Source organism: Erpetoichthys calabaricus, chromosome 12 (assembly GCF_900747795.2).
Source record: "Erpetoichthys calabaricus chromosome 12, fErpCal1.3, whole genome shotgun sequence".
NCBI classification, from domain to species: Eukaryota; Metazoa; Chordata; class Cladistia; order Polypteriformes; family Polypteridae; genus Erpetoichthys; species Erpetoichthys calabaricus.
Genome location: NC_041405.2, coordinates 84,479,106 through 84,501,765, shown reverse-complemented (window position 1 = coordinate 84,501,765; position 22,660 = coordinate 84,479,106). Strand labels below are relative to the sequence as shown.

Sequence of the window (22,660 nt, the reverse complement as noted above, 5' to 3'; positions counted from 1 at the left end):
AGTTTTGTTGGAAACACATTTGCTTAAAGCTGTGTTTATTCTGAAGGTTTATAATATCTAATCAAACTGTGAGGTCAGCCATTACCCCGGAAAGATTTGTTTTGCAGAAAACTGGAGTCCTCTGAATAAACAAGTTTGAATAAATACTTAGTAACATAAAAAGTATTTGATAGATAATACATTAAGTAACAGCCTTAATCTGGAACGATGTATTTTCTGGCTATAAAGTGTCTCTGGCTAATCTGCTGCAGCAATGATTTAACCTTGTAGGGTCACATTATGCTTTAGCCAGGCATGATCATTTATTGCCTATTATTTGACTAACGCCTTTATCCAAGGCAATTTAACATTTGAGAGACTGCTGCTTATTCGTTTGTCGTTTTTTCCCCGTTATAGCACAGGAACCTGAAGTGATCTGCTCTTGGTCACACTGTCAGTAGCAGGATTTGAATCCACAACCTCACGGTGTTAAACCCAACTCCATACCCTACGTCACACTGCCTGAGATAATCCCAGCATCCCTCCATTTTATGAACCCGGTTTATAAAACAGTGAGGAGAAGGTTGTTAACTGGATTGGCCACACGGATTTAATCATTTAGCAAATATACAGAAAAAAAAATAAAACAACGCAAATATTTAATCATTCATACGACATATTTTTCCAAATCCAAACTTCATGAATCCTTTAGGAAAATACTCATTGATGCCGCCTCCCATCGCTGCGCTTGTAAACGAATTCGTTGGCGAACCGCGTCCGAAAGGCGACACTTCGGACGTTTAGCACAGATCGTCACACGTTGGTTTTTACTTATAGTTCAGCTTTATTGCTTAAATTTAAATGTATTCTCGGGCATGCGATCTATCACAAAGAATGCATAAGGTTAAATGCTCGGCTATTTGTAAAGCGTCACTTTGTAATTGTGAACCAGTTAAATACCTCAGCATGCGGTGGCATTAAATTGTACTCAGTCTTTACTTGCAGTTATTAGCTTAATATCGACAAAACACTTAAAAACCAGCACAGGAAGATCATTTGCTGGTCATGTGGAAGTCGATCTTTATTTCAAACTCGCTTTTAAACACGGCCATTACTTCACGGTAGTCGTAATCTGAAAGACAGAAACTCGAAGGCTGCAGTGTCGTACTCTATGACGTCATCACTGCGCACCGTCGCCGTTATTGTGCGTCGGCACCTCCCCACGGCGGCTTCACGCTCGCTCCCTCCCAAAAGAAGATGGCGTCCTCTGTTTGGAAGGGTCTTGTTGGGATTGGGCTTTTTGCTTTGGCTCATGCTGCCTTCTCAGCGGCTCAGCGTGAGTGTACATTCCTTCATTCTTTTCATGTTTTTTCGTGTGGGTGTTTTGGATGTCAACGTCCAATTTCTGTTCAATAGTGTAATTTTAGGAAGTCCATCTGGAGGGTGCAGATCAGTGGGGGTTAAACAGTACTCGTTTAGCACGATTGTGCACTTGTCTACAGGATTGATGTATGCAGTCTGTATGTAGCTATCTGTCGGTCTTCGCGTTGATGCCCTGATGAATTTTACAGAAAATGCGTTTAAGAAAACCTGTTTGATACGATTAAAGTCCCTTTGGATTGTCGTCTAGAATGCATCACACCTTTTCCCTAAGGGAGTTAAAGCAAAAAAAAAACCAAACATAACAGCGAAACTGCACAACCGTTTAAACATAGGAATGACTTCGTGAAAGTTGCGCATTAACTTCGTATTAAAGAACGGCGAACAGTAGTAAATAGCATACGTGCAGAGCAATGGTTTGCTACTAGTATGACACGTGGATCGTCTTACGTTCATTTTGTTGTACTTACTTTACGTACCCGGCAGCTAACATCTTAAAATAGTAGATCAGCAAAGTCGAATCCCTTGTAATAGTGCTGGGTTTTATTAATGGGGGAAGGATGAAACAAAACATCGTTTCACGTAGTGGAAATCTTCAAAAAGTGGCCATTTGGAATAAACACTGGGCTCATTCTCACGATAAGATACGCCTTCTGCATTCGGTAACCTCGAAGTATATTCGACAGCACCAGTTAACATTATTTTACACTTTAAACAACTGTATGTACTCTGGATTTTGATTACAGTCGACGGTCTTTACCATCTTTTGCGCATTTCACATTTTCTTAAAGTGAGGAACGAAATTGACTGTCTTTGAAATCATCATCAAGTAATGGGGTGATATATTCAGAACATCTGACCGTTGAAAGATGGTTGTACAGTTTTTGAATTAAAGAAGATACTTTATGAGAACTTTAGAATATAACACCCATTCTAATACTGGAGCAATTAGAAATGCCTTTATTTGTGATGAGCGAATTTCTCCAGGTTTTATTGCAACCAGTTTGTGCTAGATGTAAGAATAATTTTCCAGCTGTTCAGAATGCAAACACACATGCTGTCTAATTTGAGACTATAGAATGTCCTTTTCAAGCCTAAGAAGAAGTGGGCTCTGTCATAGACATACATGGACAGTCTAAAACACTAGACTGTAAAACACAGGGTTGCTGGTTCAGATGCCACTTCTGACAAACTTAATGAAACTGAGCAAGTCAAGTTAACTACTTGTGGTGCAATGGAAAAATATTTGTCAAGAAATGTAAAAAATACTTATCTTTTATGTAGTCGTGGAAAAAGATGTCTGTTAATCTGTATTATTAGTTAAGTTAAACCACAATTCAGGACACGTGATTGAAGAGTAAAGAAATACTCCACCCAAAAATATATTTTCATGTAATTTTAATCATGTGTTTTCATGCAGAATGGAGATTAAAAAAGTTTATGACGTAACAGAAGTCAGTTGTGACCAGTGCTATACAATGGCAAACAATATGAAAGCCGTCCATGGAAAAAAAAAAAAATGAAGTTACTTGTGTTGCATAAACCATGTGTCTGTTATTTAATTTGTTGCTCAAAATGTGCAAAACGAATGCTTTTTTGCTACAATATTATTTGCGCCGACACAAACAAGTAACCAAAGGACACTGGAAACTGAACTCTTGACCAGTGAATAACAGAGAGGCGGGTCTTCAAGTCAAAAAAGTCAGGATTTAATTGAATCATCATACAAATCTTTTCTTAATCACATTATAGTATTAGGCCTTGCAAAGATATTCGGACCTATGACCGTCCACATAATTTTAATGTAAAACAAATCCTACACTTTCAGTATAAAGCACTTACTCAAAATTAGTTTTAATGTTGAAACGTTTTTATATTGGGGGGGGGGGGGGGGGTTAAGAAAAAAGTAAATCTGCTGTGAAACATTTCTAATCCATTAATATTGGAGAATTGGCCAGGGGGTATGAGTATCTTTGTAAGACATTATCAATGTAGCTAAGCATTGAATCTTTTAAGTCCACTGACTTAACAAGTGAAAGTGCAGTGCAGGAAAATCCACAAAATGAGGTATATCATTATTTTCAGATAATTTCTTTTAAACCTATAAATGAAGCTTTTTTTCCTTCTCTAGTCACTTATATAAATCCTCATTGGATGGTTTAATCTGTGTACTGTATTAACAGTAATAGGGTTTAGCTGCAGCATGTTTATATGAATTCTTTTTAATTTTATAAATGTTTTTCCTATTATGCAGTATCAGTTTAGACATTTTAATTTATTGAGAACCATTTTTTTCACAGTTGCTTGAATGATATATTTTTGTCAGAGTTACTTAGATTTTCACAGTGTTAATTTACCATATTCATTTGACCTTTAGATCGATCCTACATGCGACTTACAGAAAAGGAAAATGAAACCCTACCCGTGGATGTGAGTAGACCTTTTTAATTGTATGCCTTGCAATGAAAATTAAATTGACAATTTGAATCCCTGACTGATACTGTGGTCTCAAAGCGTTTACCGTCAAGTAAAGAATACGGCAGAAGGACTTCAGTTAACTTCATTCAATATTTTATGTGGTGCTTAGGTGTTCATACAAAATTCTGATAGAATCCTTACCTTGGATTAAATTGCACAAATGTGTCTTCTAGCTAGGGCCATCAGAGATCATGACCACTGCCACACAATGTGAGGACTACGGAGGATGGAATAGTTGTTCAGTTTTTTTTTTTTATGCAGTGGTGGCAAATACTGCATCGAAACTACAGTCTCCTATGTTGAAATCCTCATGCAGATACAGTTTGCATTCTCCTTGTGTTTAAGGGGGTTTTCTAGGAGTACTTTGGTTTTCTTTTCTATGTCAGTTTGGTTTACGTTGATGGATGACTCTAATTTGACCCTATATAGGTCAGTGTGTGTTGATGAATGTTTACTTTGATGGAAGATCAAAGCATCCATCCGTCTTCTCATCTTCTTCAGAGCTATAAGAAGCGTCTGCCTATCCCAGCAGCACTGAGTGCAAAACGAAAAATCAACCCAGGATGAAGTGCTAGTCCATTAAGGGGGAACACACCATTTCTAACTTTACAGGGACAATTACAATGTCAATAATTTACACAGCTTGCATTTCTTTGAAATGTGGGTGGTTAGGCCACACTAACTGGAGAAAATTCCAGAGATGTTGACCTGGGTCCTGGATTTGAGATCTGTGAGGGAGGAGCGCTAATCACAGAATTACAAAACTGTCGGACATTAATGGCACAGTTTCCAGTTGTTGTGGGCTTCTTCTGTATTATTTCGTTTATCTGGTCTCTAAAACGATGACAATATAAAGAATTTTAGGCACATGAACAAACTTGAAATCATACTGGGTATTATCAATGTTATGTTGCTCGTTATTGGTATATGGCACATTTGTTAAGATTAAACAAAAAAGTAAGTGTATGATTTATAATTACAAGTAGCTGTCCAGTTCAGCTTGTGTGCTATTAACAACTATGTGTTGTATTCTCCATTGAAAAAATAAATCAAATATGCAATCCTTAAAACCAGTGCAGCTTTTTGCATGTACAGATTTGCTTCAACAGATGAAAAATATAAAAATAAAAACACATTTAAAAAACTCCACATAAAATATTTACAAGTTTATACTCCTAGAGTGGCTCATTTATGCTTCCAAAATAAGCGTGAGTGCATACCGTGATAGACCAGTGCAGTGTCCAGACTTGTTTCCTGCCTTGATTGAGATGATGCCCAGAGATACTGAACTGGCTGAAATGGGTTTGGTAATAAATTGATGACCACTATTTATTTAAATAAAGGCATTGAAAAAATACATTTTACCTTTGTGTCTGAAGTACTGACGTTTTTTTCAGATATTTAATTAGAAAGGTCCTGTTGCAGTTGTTGGCTGACATACTTTCAGTAGCCCCTTTATTAGGTAGTTCTACCTTTTACCACATGTAATTCCCTTTTGCCTTCAGAACACCATGAAACCCACTAGATATATTAGTCAAGAAGGTGCTGAAGGATTCTTCAGGGCTTTTTTTCTTGTCGGCTTAATCACATCACATAATTTTGACAGATTCATGCTGGGAACTTCTCATTTCATCTTAGTCCAAAGACAGAGTTTTGGATTGAGATTTAGGGACTGTGAAGTCACTGTTCTGAGATGTTTATGGAACAAACCTGAGATGCTGTGTGCTTTATGATGTGGAAAATTATCCTGTGTAAAGTATCCATTTGAAAAACAGTAGACTGTGGCCTTAAAAGGATGCACTGTTAACAACTTGAGTACACTTTGGCATTCAGGCAATGCTGAGCTGGTATTCGGAGGTCTGTGTGTGCCAAAAAGACACTGTACACAGAACTGCATTACCGCTGCCAACTTGTACCATTGACACAAGACAGAATCTATGATAATAATCTATGGATTCATGCCATTTATGCCACCCATTTAAATATGTTACAGCACAAATCAAAAGTTTTCTGGCCGGTTGCATTTTCCCAGTTGTCTAGTTTTGGTGTTCTTGTGTACCACTGTAGCTTTATCCTCTTATTCTAACTTAGTAGTTCAGGGATAAACTTGTGCATACCACTACTGTAAAGAACTGTTTGTGGCCTTTCTGCTATGTTGAACAAGAAGTGCAATTGGATAGATGTTCTTTGTTTACAAAAGCAACTCTGTAAACTCTTGATAATGCAGTTTTAAAAATCCCTGGAGGCAGCTAAAAATGCTTGAACAACTGTGCCTAAAATGAACAGTCGTACCACGGTCGTCGTTGCTTGGATCATGCATGTGGCCCAATGTAATGTTTGTTCAATCAACCCAGCCTCTTGGCCATGTCTGCACACAATGTTGAGTTTCTGCCACTAAGTATCAACTGAGTGTGTATCGTGTAACGCAGGACTCAGATTTGGTGTCAACATTTTATATATCAGAAATTGTGTAGTTGTTTTGAAAAACGAATTCTACATTGAAATTTAGTTGTCGATACTATTATTTCAAAGCATTACAACGCAACATTACTTTTTAGGCGCATTTCCATATAACGCGAAAAATACCTACTGTGATTGATCTATGTCTTTTTGCATGATAACAACTCGGCTGCCTGTGGGACTGATTTTGTTGAAATTTGGCACATTTATTCTTTTAAGGAAATTTGTGTGGACAGTTGAAATTTCATTGAAAAACTTCAGATAGTGAGTGCTGTACAAAATTTAGAATTTTCAAAACCTCCCATTGAAAAACATTGGCAAATTTGCCAGTTTGTCTATATTAAAATAGAAAAATGTTCATCTTCAGCTACAAATTAGTTTACTGTTTGAATTTTACCCAGCTAATGGTTATTTCAGCTTCAAAGAAGTGATAAGCCTATAGTCAAACATACTGAAGCAAGTCCACCTTGCTGCAGGACATGGGATGTGGCAGGGTCAGATGTAGGGAGGTGCAAAGAAGTGCCATATAAGAAACGGATGATGATAGATGTGCATTTATTTATTCAGTTCCTTAATAATGAAATTCTTTTTCTTTATTCATTCAATATGTAATAATGATATCATTTGTTTATTCACCGCTGTATAAAGTAAGTACTCTCCCTTACTGTGTGAATGAAGGGTGAGGTCTTTTTATATTCTGACAGTCTGGCTTCTGCCTCATCCCATGCTCAGCTCTGTGGCTGTGCAGCATCTTGCTTGAACATACTCGCAGCTACTCAGTTCTACTGCTGTTTGATATAGAAGCGGGTAGGTGGCATGAAGTTCATGTCAGTAAAAGTAAAACATAAAAGCAACTTAACATATGTAGATTTCCGAGAAAGATGGCTTTTTTAGGCTATAATACCTAAACGTATACAGTGATCCCTCGCTATATCGCGCTTCGCCTTTCGCGGCTTCACTCCATCGCGGATTTTATATGTAAGCATATTTAAATATATATCGCGGATTTTTCGCTGCTTCGCGGGTTTCTGCGGACAATGGGTCTTTTAATTTCTGGTACATGCTTCCTCAGTTGGTTTGCCCAGTTGATTTCATACAAGGGACGCTATTGGCAGATGGCTGAGAAGCTACCCAGCTTACTTTTCTCCCTCTCTTGCGCTGACTTTCTCTGATCCTGACGTAGGGGGATTGAGCAGGGGGGCTGTTTGCATACCTAGACGATACGGACGCTCGTCTAAAAATGCTGAAAGATTATCTTCACGTTGCTATCTTTTGTGCAGCTGCTTCCTGAAGTGACATGCTGCACGGTGCTTCGTATACTTAAATGCTCGAAGGGCACGTATTGATTTTTGACTGAAAAACAAACTCTGTCTCTCTCTATCTCTCTCTCTCTCTCTCTCTCTCTCTTTCTCTGCTCCTGACGGAGGGGGTGTGAGCTGCCGCCTTCAACAGCTTTGTGCCGCAGTGCTTCGCATACTTAAAAGCCAAACAGTCCTATTGATTTGTTTGCTAGAGATTGTTTTCTCTATCTATGTGACATTCTGTGCTCCTGACACGCACTCCTTTGAAGAGGAAGATATGTTTGCATTCTTCTAATTGTGAGACAGAACTGTCATCTCTGTCTTGTCATGGAGCACAGTTTAAACTTTTGATAAAGAGACAAATGTTTGTTTGCAGTGTTTGAATAACGTTCCTGTCTCTCTACAACCTCCTGTGTTTCTGCGCAAATCTGTGACCCAAGCATGACAATATAAAAATAACCATATAAACATATGGTTTCTACTTCGCAGATTTTCTTATTTCGCGGGTGGCTCTGGAACGCAACCCCCGCGTTGGAGGAGGGATTACTGTACTCAGTATTCCTGGTACACAAAGAAAAGACTCACAGCTACATTATCTAAAGATTACATTGATTCAGTATTTTACTGACACTGTAATTTATTGGCAAATCTCAACAGTATTCTACTGTCTGTCATGTTTGGATGCAGAAAACAATTTTAGCTTTAGGCTTCAGCACAGATTTAAAACTTTTTAGGAAAATTGTTTGAAAAATATTAGGTGTAATAAATTTCAGCTACAATTAGCCCCAGACCCTCAGCATGTAACAATCACACATGAATCTCTTCATTAATTGAGTTGAAACTGCTGTCAGTGAAAGTAACTTAGCTGGATGGAATTGAAAAATGATATTAAAAAACATGTTTTATATACACTACTAATACACATAATTACATTGTTATTACTGATATTTTTGATTTTTTGACTTACTGTTGCAAAAATATACAGTAGACAACATTGTAACAATAAACTCTTAGATGAAGTGATTATACATTTTAAAAATGTTCCAAGTTTGAAACCAGCTGAAGTTTCTGATTGCACCTGAATGTTAACACCATGTGTATATATTTTACTTGTTTAATGTCACATTGTTTAATAATGACAAAAAATGACAATGAAAAATAAGGTCGTAGAAGTCTGAGTTAGACTACCATAATATTTAGTTGAGGTGGATATTAGAGGTATGGAGTTACTTGATATTGCAGCATTTTTCTTGGTCAATTCTGCACTCGTATTATACACACACATATACAATACTAGTCAAAAAAGCTTTAGAACACCTCAGTTTTTCTTCAAGTGTAATCAATTGAAATGCAGTGAATGACCTAAAATGGTGAAAATGTAAGCAGTAAACTGCCAAAGGTTTAAATTTAAAGCTTTGGTTAGCAAAAACGGAAAGGAAATATCAGAATGTTACAAGTGGGCCTTCTTAAGGGAACAAATAATAGGTTAAAACCTACAAATGTTCTGCAGCAATTAAAGTAAATGAAGCCTTTCAAGTTGAACCAAACAATTTACACAGGTATCCCAAGCTTTGGTTGATTACTTAAAAACCCTTGCATATAAAATAGATTGTCAGTCTGTATGTTCCCTATACAATCCAACATTTTGACTGATTTGGACTAAATTTTGCATAGTTGCTCTCTAGGACCATAAGGACAAGAGAAACTTCTTTAGAATCCAAAGTGTTGGCCCTAGGATTCCTAGCTTAACATTACTTACCCGGGCAAAGCCACATGCTGTTTCCATCTACTGCAATATAAAAAGGAGTATCGTGCTTTTACAGGGGGTGCTGGGTAAGGCTTGATCAAGAGTGGAAGTGCAACGCAGCACAAACCAGAATTGAAGGATTGTTGTTTTAACTCCTTCTTTGTTGGCTTTTCTTCATAATTTAAGCACTACTAGTTCACCTTGAACTAGGAAGGATGAGTCAGACACAAGATTTATGGTTACAACCCAGCAAGGAGTTACTGCAATTCTGGAATCCAGTCGGACCCGAACAGAACAAATATTGCTAGAAGGGCAGTGTGAATGAGGGATGGGATAACTAGCAATAACAACAGGGTCACCATTTCAAAATACATAAAACTGTTTCTTTCTTTTCTTATGGCCTATTGCGACCAATGCAGGAACCTCTGCCATTATAAATGTGTTTCTAACTGTAGTCTTTTGCCCTCCTGAGTCAGATATCCCCCCATGTGTTAATTTAAGGGGGGGGAATTCCCCCCAATTTCAAGCCCTGATGCCCATGAGCAAGTCACTTCACCTGTCTATGCTCCAATTGGGGGGAAAAAAAAAAGAAATAAAACCAATTGCATCTCTCAGATTTTGTAAGATACAGTCCTGATCAAAAGTTTAAGACCACTTGAAAAATGGCAAAAAATCATATTTTGCATGGTTGGATCTTAACAAGGTTCCAAGTAGAGCTTCAACATGCAACAAGAAGAAATGGGAGTGAGACAAAACATTTGTTGAGCATGCAATTTAATGAAAACAACGATTAAACTGAAACAGGCTGTTTTACAGCTGATCAAAAGTATAGGACCACACCTCCAAAAAAACCCGTAAACCCCCCCAAAACAGAAATCAAACTTCCAAACATGAACTCAGTACTGAGTAGCTCCACCGTTATTGTTGATCACTTCAAAAATTCATTGCGGCATGCTTGATGCAAGCGTTTCCATGAGGTGAGTGGGAACATTTCTCCAAGTGGTGAAGACGGCCGCACAAAGGGCATCAACTGTCTGGAACTGTTGTCCATTTTTGTAAACTTCCCTTGCCATCCATCCCCAAAGGTTTAGATCAGGGGAACAAGCAGGATGGGCCAAAAGAGTGATGTTATTGTCCTGGAAGAAGTCCCTTGTCCTGCGGGCATTGTGTACTGTAGCGTTGTCCTGTTGAAAAACCCAGTCGTTACCACACAGACGAGGGCCCTCAGTATTGAGGAATGCTCTCTGCAACATCTGGACATAGCCAGCGGCCGTTTGACGCCCCTGCACTTCCTGAAGCTCCATTGTTCCACTGAAGGAAAAAGCACCCCAGACCATTATGGCGCCCTCTCCACTGTGACGTGTAGAAAACATCTCAGGTGGGATCTGCTTGTCATGCCAGTAACGTTGGAAACCATCAGGACCATCAAGGTTAAATTTTTTCTCATCAGAGAATAAAAATTTCTCCAACTTTGAATGTGCCATGTTTTGTGCTCTCTTGCAAAGTCCAAACGAGCAGTTCTGTGGCGTTCAAAGAGACAAGGTCTTTGAAGACGTTTTTTGTTTTTGAAGCCCTTCAGTCTCAGATGCCGTCTAATGGTTATGGGGCTGCAGTCAGCACCAGTAACGGCCTTAATTTGGGTCGAGGATCGTCCAGTGTCTTGACGGACAACCAATTGGATCCTCCGGCTCAGTGCTGGTGAAATTTTTTTGGGTCTTCCACTTGACTTTTTTATTCCATAACCCTCAGGATCATTTAAGAAATTCCAAATGACTGTCTTACTGCGTCCCACCTCAGCAGCGATGGCGCGCTGTGAGAGACCCTGCTTATGCAGTTCAACAACCCGACCACGTTCAAAAAGGGAGAGTTTTTTTGCCTTTGCCATCAGAACGTGTGACTACCTGACAGAAAATGACAATGAATCCACATCTTTGCACAGATTTGGCCTTTTAAAGGCATGTGGTCCTATACTTTTGATCAGCTGTAAAACAGCCTGTTTCAGTTTAATCGTTGTTTTCATTAAATTGCATGCTCAATAAATGTTTTGTCTCACTCCCATTTCTTCTTGTTGCATGTTGAAGCTCTACTTGGAACCTTGTTAAGATCCAACCATGCAAAGTATGATTTTTTCCCATTTTTCAAGTGGTCTTAAACTTTTGATCAGGACTGTACCTTGGATAAAGGCATCAGCCAAATAAATAAATGTTTTAGTATTTATAGATTTTATATTCTATTTTAGAAAAAGGCAAAGTATTTTCCTCTTTAATAATGGAGGTACTTTTAATAAAAGCAGTTGAATGGGATTTCTGTATCGGGTATCGTAAAAATGCACTGCTGTTAGTATCGAATAGTAAAATTCATGTGACAGCCCTAGTGTACAGCTCAATAAATGTCAAATTCATTTTTTTAACTGTCCATATTCATATCTTACAGTGAGGTTTGCGTTGGTTTTCATTAAGCAGAACTTAACGTGAAGCATGCATTTTGCAAGCATTGTTGTACTGAAACCATATAGCCCAGCAAAACTACAAACTACTATTGCCTGTTGCTTCGATTCCAACTGACAAGAGTGCCTTATGGCATATTTTGGAATTCAGTATAATTCATTCACTGGTGTAATCAATGAAAAGCAAGAAACCTTGAGTGAAATCACTAGGCACATGCAAGGACCTGTGGATACTTTTGTTTTGTACTCTCCTGACAGGCTAATGTTTATCTTGCCGAGAGCTGCAACAAAACTCCATGAGCAAATGAAAAGAGAGCCAAATATCCTTTAAATTAAAAAATAAACTAATGATGCAAAGCATTCAATGTACATGTGCCGCAAGAATTTTGTGTACTCCTAACAATATGAAATGTTCTTGTGTCAATTACTGTGCCGTCAGTACTAATGGAAGCGTAAAGGCTCCTCAGAGAAGGACTTATTGGCATAGAGGTCACATAATGTACCAGTGTGTATGTGTTATATACTGTACCTCATTTTCCGTCTTAGTCTGGAGGATGCTGAGATGCCTATTGAAATGAAACCAGAATCTTAGAATTGCTCCTAGGTATTACACTTAAAGTCTAATTAGGATAAGAATTTGTCCCATCTTGGAGTATGACGTAAGAAGTAGGGATGAAGCAACCTACACCCACTCCCCAGTGAGCAGTAGGAATTCATGTTTGAGAATCCCAAACCGCAAATTGACACTCATAAAGGCATTTTATAGTTTTCTGATACTAATGCTAACACTTTACCAAAAAGAAGGTAATAGTAATGTTCAAAGGGATTATCCATATTACTAACCGAGAATGCTAAACCGGATGGACGCAGGGACATCCGGCCATGGGCCGTAGCCACAAAAAGACGTACTGCGCAGGCGCAACAAGAAATGAGGCGCCGCGAGAGGCGGACAACACCACAGAAAAAAGGAGTGAGCACAGAAAAAAGGAGTCAAACGCAGGCAACGCACGAGCAAAACACACCCCCCCCCCCCCCCCCACACACACACAAGCAACGGACGGGACACACACAAAGAGGACGATTCAACAAGCCCCTGGCACACAAAAAACAAGAGCCCGCAAAACCCACCCCCACACACTCAAGCAACGGACGGGACACACACAAAGAGGAGGATTTAATCCCATTGCACACGAAACGGGACGCACACAAAGAGGAGGATTCAACAAGCCACAAGCACACAAAAAACAAGAAGCCGCGAGCACCACACAAAGCCCATTGGACACGAAACGGGACAGACTACGGACATAGCAAACGAAACGTACACAAAAACGACGATTCAGACCCACGACCACAGTAACATAAATAACAAATGACACACAAAGCCCCATTTCTAAATGAACCGTCCGTATTAAACATACGTCATCTCAACACGTTCACAATATGCAGCATAGGTAGATCTCATTACAATGAGGCACTATTAACCGTTGCAGAAAAAGCTCCATATTAACAGTGAGTGCGATCCTCCTTATTACTTATCCATATTTCTCACGCTCAAGAACAAACAAGTCATGAATTCACGATCACAGGTACAAAACGATACCGCTCGGATAACGGGACCAAACACAATTCACACTATGCAGCATAGGTGGATCTCATTAAAATAAGGCACTATTAACCGTTCAACCGAAGAAAAGGCTCCATATTAACAGTGAGTGCAATACTCCTTATTACTTATCCATAATTCTAGAAGAAAAAATGTCTCGGCTCCAAAAACGCAAAGCTCAACTAAAGCTTCTAACTGACGATGTACCTAAAAGTAAAAACTTTATGAACTGCATTAGATCCTACAATAGTTCATTTGCTTTTGCATCTACCGGAGTAAATATCAGGCCAACAAAAGGCAATGGCCCATACTGCTTTCGCATATGTGCACAAATACTGCATCGCATTGGAACAGTGCACCCTGAAACAAATCAACAACGCAAATATGCACAAATCTACATCCTAGATCCACATGACGCAATCTATCAATCAAAGTGCTGCATCGCAACAGGCACGGATTCAAAACGAAACACCTCCCGTCTCAGACATACGTTAACGGCAAGAAAGGCTACAACGGGCTTCTCACACAGCACAGGCAAATCGAATACAGCTCCAAAACAACACGTCCCAAATACTACACATGCAACGACATAGCAAACGAAACGTACACAAAAACGACGATTCAAACCCACGACCACAGTAACATAAATAACAAATGACACACAAAGCCCCATTTCTAAATGAACCGTCCGTATTAAACATACGTCATCTCAACACGTTCACAATATGCAGCATAGGTAGATCTCATTACAATGAGGCACTATTAACCGTTCAACCGCAGAAAAAGCTCCATATTAACAGTAAGTGCAATACTCCTTATTACTTATCCATAATTCTAGAAGAAAAAATGTCTCGCCTCCAAAAACGCAAAGCTCAACTAAAGCTTCTAACTAACGATGTACCTAAAAGTAAAAACTTTATGAACTGCATTAGATCCTACAATAGTTCATTTGCTTTTGCATCTACCGGAGTAAATATCAGGCCAACAAAAGGCAATGGCCCATACTGCTTTCGCATATGTGCACAAATACTGCATCGCATTGGAACAGTGCACCCTGAAACAAATCAACAACGCAAATATGCACAAATCTACATCCTAGATCCACATGACGCAATCTATCAATCAAAGTGCTGCATCGCAACAGGCACGGATTCAAAACGAAACACCTCCCGTCTCAGACATACGTTAATGGCAGCGAAGGCTACAACGGGCTTCTCACACAGCACAAGCAAATCGAATACAGCTCCAAAACAACACGTCCCAAATACTACACATGCAACAACGCGCCTCTCAAACGGCCCAAGCAAAACATACACCAGGAAAATTCATTCGGATTAATGAATATCATTTGCAATCATTGTCATTCAGTTCACTTCCCTGAAGAAACAACTGGCAATACAAGTAATACATTTACACGTTGTTGTCAAAAGGGTCAAATTAGACTGCCTCCTTTACATTCATATCCTGAATATCTACAGAAGCTTCTAACTAACGATGTACCTGAAAGTGAAATCTTTATCAACTGCATTAGATCCTACAAATCTGTATCCACTATGAACATTAATGGTGGCACTGCACGTGACATCCGTCTTGCAAAAATGTTAATTATTGATGAATGTACAATGGCATCCAGTCACTTACTCAACACCATTCATAAACTTCTACAAACGTTTATGAATAATAATATTCGCTTTGGAGTAAAGGTACTTTTATTAGGAGGAGAATTTAGACAGTGCTTGGCTATTCTTCCACATGCCATGCGCTCAGCTATTGTTCAGTACACCTTAAAATACGCAGACAATTGGCATTGCTTTCAAAAGATAGTTAGTAAAAAAGATATGATGTCCAGAACCAGATCATAACAATTGCTTATTACAACTGGGAGATGGTACACTCACCAATACAGATGGACTTCACCCACATATTATTACAATTCCTCAAGCCTTTATCTGCGACAACTTAGTTACAGACAGATTTGGAACAGCAATCTCATTAGACCAAATGCCCCTTTTAACAAAACGCACTATATTATGTCCAAAAAATATTAATGTGGAAAACATAAATACCCAAGTCATTCCATTACTTCCTGGAGAGACACAACTCTTTCTAAGCTCTGACAAACTTGACTCTGATCACAACAATAACCATCTTCATTGACATTACAAGTTCTGACCTGGAATTACCTTTTACACTTAAACGGCGTGTACAAAGAAATTTTCCAATAAAACCTTTACACTGTGCCACACACTTTATTGTTTGCTTTCTATTTGCATCATCTACACCTTCACACTATTCTATATCTCATTCATACATCACGCTCTTTGTCATTCCCAACACCAGGGGTTGGCGAGCGAAGCGAGCAGGGGGCGGAGCCCCCTAGTGTTCAAATAAAAGGCTAATGGCATTCTCTTAAAGTAGCCTAGAGTCAGGCGTTGAACTGGCCACTTTGCAACAACATCAAGAATAATCCTTTAACAAGCACTGAGATGGAAACACACTGAGAGTTAAGACCAATAACAGGTGTGTTTATTTAACCATGGATGGTCCAGAGCCGTACTTCCAGAAGAGTCATCTTCCACCTGTTATGTCCATGGGAAATGCCTCATAAAATAACAATTCCTGAACCTAGCCATGGCTGTTATTGCAGTGTTTCAGAAGTCACATTCAGTCTTTCAGTGTTCCCGATGGTCTTCCAGAGTTAAGTGCTGTGCATCTCTGTTATTCCCCCAGACCACTTTTATCTTCTTCAAGGCTCTATTTATCCTGCGACCACAGAGTCTCTTCCTGCCTTCTTGAACATTCTTGGGCTTGTAAAGTGAAAAGTGAATATCCAAATATGCCCCTGCCCATCTTCAGGCTACAAATATGCTGGCTACTACAATACGGTTTGCATCCATGGGCACCTGTGTGTTGATTAGTGATGAGCGAACATTGCAGAGTTCGCTTTGCTTCGCTGTTGAGTTCCCCGAAATCACAGAAATGTTTTGTGATGTTTGCTGAACTTCGGGAACAGCATTAAAGTCAATGGGGAAGGACTAACTGAACTAGATTTGACTGGATTATAATGGTGTAGTTGCTAGGCAAGCGTCTACCAGCTATACTGGACTGATTATTGTGGGCAAAAAGGCAACCTGAGCTGTGCAGCAGCAGTGCCAACCTCTGCACCACCCTGCCTCTGTGATATGAAATGAAAGTACGCAGTCAGAAATGCACAATAACAGATTTTGTCAAAAAAAAAAAAAAAAATCAAAATCGTAGTCAAAAGTCAGAAAAAAAATGTAGGTCTTTTAAAGGTGGAAAATTCAAAGTGGAATTTCATGTTTGAAGTTGCAGGCTCTTTCTATTTTTTTGAAGCCACGCTGGAGGCTCTCTAATCTGTCTGTACTGATGCCTTTGCACTGTTTCATCTATTAAAAAGATAAAAACGTGTTGTAAATAGTAATACACCTTTTGTTATTCCACAGAGTCTCCTGTTTTGGGGGGTGTCAGGCTCCTTTAAAGTTTGCACGTGGCTATTGTGCATCATAGGGCACGTTCTAACATGGACCTCGAAGATTGGCCTGGACAGTGACGAAAAATTTTGAACAAACTTTCTGGTTAATGCCTCGACTTGAGTTATAGTTTTAGTAACAACTAAACGTAGGTGGGCCTACTCAATGCAGCGGTCTAGTCAAGCACTTAGGATACTTGCAAGTGACACAATTAACATTTTAAAATCATATTTGTTTATTATAATACACTATAACTTCACATGCAGAGATAAGTTGTATATGTTTCAAGGCTCCTTCAAGGTTTGTTTTCACTCCCGCCTCACTCACCATCTGGCTAAATATTATGTATGCACTGGGCACGCACCTTCTTCTTTTATGTTGATGTGGAACTTGAAGATGACTCGCCTCACAGAGTCTGTAATGCAAATGATCAGCATTCTATACCATGGGGGCTGTTACAGCACCGGAGGACGTCTCACTGGCCTCACAAAGCATTATGGGGCAGTGGTAATAAAAAAAAATTTCTTAAAAACCGGCCGAATAATCAGTAAATAATTTGATGAACAACGGTGAGCGCAGCGAATTTGATTTGAATAACGCATTGGTGAAATTTGCTGATTAAAAACTAGTGTTGATATTTTGCTATCACATGTGATTTCCATATCCAAACTTCGGGAATTATTTTTATGTGTGCACCATCAGTCACACCACCAACGTCAAAAGAACAAGCGATCTGCATGAACGCAGCTCGCATTAACATTACCTCACATGCAGTGATGGTGAAATCTATAAATGTACATATTACCTCATTCAAAGTTTGGTGCAAAATTCAAGAAATGGTTGGTTGTGACATGCATATAAAAGGAACAATTCACCAAAGTTCCAAATTTTAATGATTGATAATTGTGTGGACTTGGGAAATGAGCTCTTCTGTACAGAGTACATTTTCTCGGTATTTTTTATAATACAAACTTAATGAAGTTGTGAATGCCTGTGCTGACTATGCAGGTATTCTTTTTCATATTTCCACAATTGTTAAATTAAAATTATGTCTTTGAAAATTGTGTGTATGAATATTGTTTAGTATGACTTTTAAAGATTGTATTAATTACAATAAACTGCATTTTTGTATGTTCCAGCACTGCAGGCTTTTTCTGACATTTACTTTGCCCTCTCCTTCTAGATAGTTCTTCAGACCTTGTTGGCATTTGTAGTCACTTGCTACGGCATTGTACACATCGCCGGGGAGTTTAAAGACATGGATGCAACATCAGAACTAAAGAACAAGTAGGTTTTCAGCTTTTGTGAATCTCGTATTGAGGGAATTTTAGAAAGCTACATAAATGAGTAGTGTACTTTTTTTTTTTTTTAACTTTCTATCTCTTTTCTGCACAGAATCTCATTCCTATTCTTGGTTGGGGGGGGCTAAGTGTGGGGGGGATTGAATTTACTAAAATTTTAAATAAACGAGTTGCTCTTGACACCATCATACAATATATGTTGCTGTTTTTACTAAGCAAATTTGCTATTTGTTCTAATGGGGAAGAGCTAAGGGAGAACAGAAAATATCAAAACAAGAAAAATAAAATGTCGCCACGACAGATCAGTTGGTCTTTAAAAACGTTTGACTGCCTAATAATTTTCAGCTTCACATTATTAAATGTTAACTTTTTAATATAATGGGGAGATCAGAACTTACTATGAAAAGCAATACAATAATTAATTTTACTTTATTATAGTAACCTTATTCTTTTTAATCTTGTATGTATTGCAGTAAATTGTGTTAGCATAACCTTACACAAACTGTCATCAAATGATGGTGCAATTTATTTATGTAGTAGTCTTACATTTTGAAGCTTTTGTCTCTTTGTTTATAATTTAAATCCACACAAGTAATTCTAAGTAACTGTTGCTTTCCTAATTGCAGGACATTAGACACCCTCCGAAATCACCCCTCATTTTACCTCTTCAATCATCGTGGGAGAGTCCTTTTCCAATCTCCTGAGGATAACACCCCAAGTCAGCAGGCACTCCCCTCTAATCCTTTGCGGCTGCGAAAACTGGAGCCATTGCGTCAATGAGAATTATTTGGATTCTCTGGATTAAGAATTTAATGTGACAGGAGTGTAAAAAAAAAAAAATGAAATGCTAATGGCAGGCGAGAGACGACATCTTACCTTTACAGTCAAAACCTTTGGTGTTCTTTGTGTCATTTTTACTTTCAAATTACACCCAGAGTTGTTTTTGAAATTTGATTCCCGTATTCTGTAATTCTGTATGTAATATAGCATCATTTGAAGCAGCGCTGAGCAATAAGTTTATTTATTGTTTTTGTGGGTTTTTTTTTTTTTTTTTTTACACTCCACTGTGGTTGATGTACACTTCTAGTGCTGGATATAAAGCATCTTTAAATTTCAGAAACAATGTTTCTTTCTTACTATTCTGGATTTTGTAATAAAGACCGTTACAAGATATGTTCTTATTTAAAACCGTTCTATTAAAAAAAATAAATATAATAAAAACCACAAAAAAAAACTCGCATATTAAGAAAGCAGTATATGTCATACCGTACCAATTACCAAGTATGAAGCAGCTAGTATAAACAGGAATATGTACAAAACGTAAATAATTTTTAACTTAATAAATTCAGTTTTGGAAAAAAAAAAAAACTTGTTTTATTTCTTGCATACAGGAGTCAAGCAATTTAAAAATGTAGTAGAAATCTCACTTTTACCCAATACTCATGCCTTGGCCTGAAAATATGAAATGGAATATTTCAAAAATAAATGCTTCATAAGTTTCAAATTGCTTGCCATTCTGAACATTTTCACCACTTTGAATAAAGCGCATCACATCCACATCACAGCGTTCTGTGCACAGTGCATGGCGAAAATCCAGTGTGCCCAACGGGACGCAGAGGTGGGCATCTGTGTCTCATGGCATTTTTACCATGCTGATGCCTTCATAAGAGAAAGATAGGGAGAGAGCACAAGTACAGTGTTGGTAATGTCTTATTGTGCACAATTTCTCAAACTGGCATAGGTAGGTATATATGTAAGCGTAAGGGCTTTCTGTTATCCACGGCTTCAGGCGTCCACTGTGGTTTTGGAATGCATTGCCTGCGGATATGTTTGGGGGTTTGCCACTGTAGTCAAATGTGTTTTCAGTTTTTCTTACAGAAGTGAATAGTACTCTGTTGTATTTCAGCAGTGACTGTTAATTAATATTTGCTAAAATTCTCATGTATGACTTGGAAAGGTTTGATGACATTTGGAGTAGCAGAAATTCTGGTCTATTATGTCATTTAGATAAAAGTAACTGAACAAATAAGTAGAGGGACGAGACGTGTTGAAAACCGATGCTTTTTTTTTGCACAGGCGTGCTTACGATGACGATTACAGAATTGCCATCCCATCATGCTCATTGCTATGTATTAAAAATGCTAGATGGACCCAACTGCTTATTATAAAGACTCCCATATCTTGTGGAAATCCCCATGAGTTTGAAGCACCGTTTGCTGAGCTAGGACTGGCAGCACTTTTAGTGACGAAGACTGTCATTTACTACAGCTCTCCAGGACTGACCTTGCTACCCCAGGTTTAGGACTACAAATGTTTCTAGAGCTCCAGGCAAATGTCTTTGAAAACCAAGCACTTCAAACTGATCACATTCTTCCAGTGGCAGACTACTTCTGTCTGGTTGCAGGGAACATCCAGTGAGCCCTCCCAGTTTGAAAGGAAGATCTTGAAACTGACCCAAGGAGACTTTCATTTCATAACAACCTGTGTCACTGTACTCGCAGCTCTTTCAATATGATTTCGGAGACCATCCAGTATTATTTATTGGGAATGGTGGCACATACACAGAATCCTTAACGTATCCCCACAAAACAAAGTCAGACGGCCTGAGATCTGGTGATCTTGGGGGCCAGAAGTGGAATTTCAAATCATGGGACTCCTTTATGGCCAATCCAGCGATGAGGGAGCTTGTTGTTGAGAAATGCACAGACTGAAGGGAGCCATCTTCCAGTGAGAGTCAGAAACTTCTATGACCCCCCCCCCCCCCCCCCCCCCCCCCCCCCCCTTCAATTGGTATGTGATTGGTTCCTAGGTGCCTCCGGTTGTAAAAATGTGGCACTTTGAATCGCCCTGTATTACTCTGGCTCAGACCCTTCACTCAATACATTCCCTTTGGCAGAGATTGCTGGCTGGAGTCTTCTTGGGTTTGGGGGTTTGACTTTCTTCTTCACAGCTCCTCCCAAGCTCTGTCTGGCAGATGGAGGCCCCTCGATAGGGTGGCTGTTTTCAGGTCTCTCCCAGAGGCGATTGGTTGGGGTCAATTCTGGGCTCTGGCCGGGTAAAGTTAAGGACATTCCCAGAGTTGTCCATTGGCCTTTCGTGTTGAGTGCTTTGTGTCCTTAGGCCCAGAGTGCTCTGAAGTACACTGGTTGACCATGAGGGCCATCTTTGTACTTTGCTCTGTTCAGCTTTCACTCCGTTCTGCATGGCCTCCCAGTCCCTGCTGCTGAAAAACAACCCAACAGCACTCAGCTGCTCCTGTGACACACCATTGGAATGAGGTGTTTCCGTTAGACTTAATGCTAATCTTTGTTTTACCACAAAAGTTTGTTACAGTCAGTGGAGTATTTCAGGTGCCTTTTTGTAAACTCCCAGCAGGATTCCATGTTTCTTTGCTGAGGAGATCTTCCTGCCCATCCACTCTGTCATAAAGCCCAAATCAATGGAGTGTTCCGGTTTCTCAAATCTCTATTCAGGTCCTTTTGAACTCAACTAGAGTGACTGTTGGGTTTTTCGCCACCTCTCCTACCTCAGCCCTTTTCCCCAGATAGTTCAGTTTGGCTAGTAAGAGCCACTGTTCCATACTTCTTCCATTTAATAATTACAAAGGGCATTCTGCTCTTGGGAACATTCAATGCTACAGAAATTTATTGCTGCTTACACGTCATGGTTTGGTTTTTATCGATACACATTGTCAACTGTGAGAACTTCTATATGCGGGAGGGCTCCTCTCCTTATGTCTAATCAACTCCATACATGGGCTCCAAACATCTCAGTGATGATCAGTAGAATGGGATGCACCGGAGCCAAACTTCAAGGGTCCTAGCAAAGGGACTGAACATTTGATTAATTAGATATTTTAGTATTTCAATTTTTAATACATTTACAAAAATTACTAAAATCCTGTTTTTGCTTTATGGTTCTGGGGTATTGTTACTTGATGAGGGGAAAAATTAATTTAAAGGACTTTAAGGCAAGGTTGCAGCATAATAAAATATAAAAAAATGAGGGGGTCTGAACACTTTCTAAAGGCACCGCATACAAGTGTAGCTTTGACAGTACTCATAGACGATACCGATTTTAAAGTCCCTTCACTTGAAAATGTTAACTGTAGGCAGATATTCAGACAGTTCCCACGGCAAGTATTTTTTGTTCATTTTTTCAATTTCCTCAGCATGCAAGAAGATGTAGTCTACATGTTGTGATGGTTTTGGCAGCCAGAGCTGGCCCATTGTTAATCTGGATGGCTTTTCTTGCATCCTCCCTGTATCCAAAAAACCAAAAGGACTTTTAAGCTATTTTAAATTCTACTTGAGCTTTTCAAATCTACCTTTACTAATGAGATAATGACAGCCGTAACAAAGAGATTACAATATTTGTATTTTATGATTTGTAAATGTTTTTTCTCCAGAGGTGCTCCACTTCAGCCTCACATCGAGCTTACAAGGTCTAAATACCAAATGAGCAGCCAACGTAC

At 39.0% G+C, this 22,660-nt stretch overlaps 1 protein-coding gene across 1 annotated transcript; it reads left to right on the top strand.

Moving 5' to 3' along the window:
* Window positions 1-1,159: 1,159 nt before the first annotated feature.
* On the top strand, window positions 1,160-19,031 carry mmgt1 (membrane magnesium transporter 1). The gene is made up of 4 exons (XM_028815778.2): window positions 1,160-1,315; window positions 3,737-3,789; window positions 18,069-18,172; window positions 18,813-19,031. The coding sequence occupies exons 1-4, from the start codon at window positions 1,237-1,239 to the stop codon at window positions 18,964-18,966; spliced, it is 390 nt and encodes a 129-aa protein (XP_028671611.1). The 5' UTR covers window positions 1,160-1,236; the 3' UTR covers window positions 18,967-19,031.
* Window positions 19,032-22,660: the final 3,629 nt, after the last annotated feature.

Bases quoted from the DNA above. Each gene is read 5' to 3' on its own strand.
- mmgt1 (XM_028815778.2), top strand. From the start codon at position 1,237: ATGGCGTCCTCTGTTTGGAAGGGTCTTGTTGGGATTGGGCTTTTTGCT. The intron at 1,316-3,736 runs GTGAGTGTACAT...TTTGACCTTTAG, and splicing joins TGCCTTCTCAGCGGCTCAGC to ATCGATCCTACATGCGACTT. The intron at 3,790-18,068 runs GTGAGTAGACCT...CTCTCCTTCTAG, and splicing joins ATGAAACCCTACCCGTGGAT to ATAGTTCTTCAGACCTTGTT.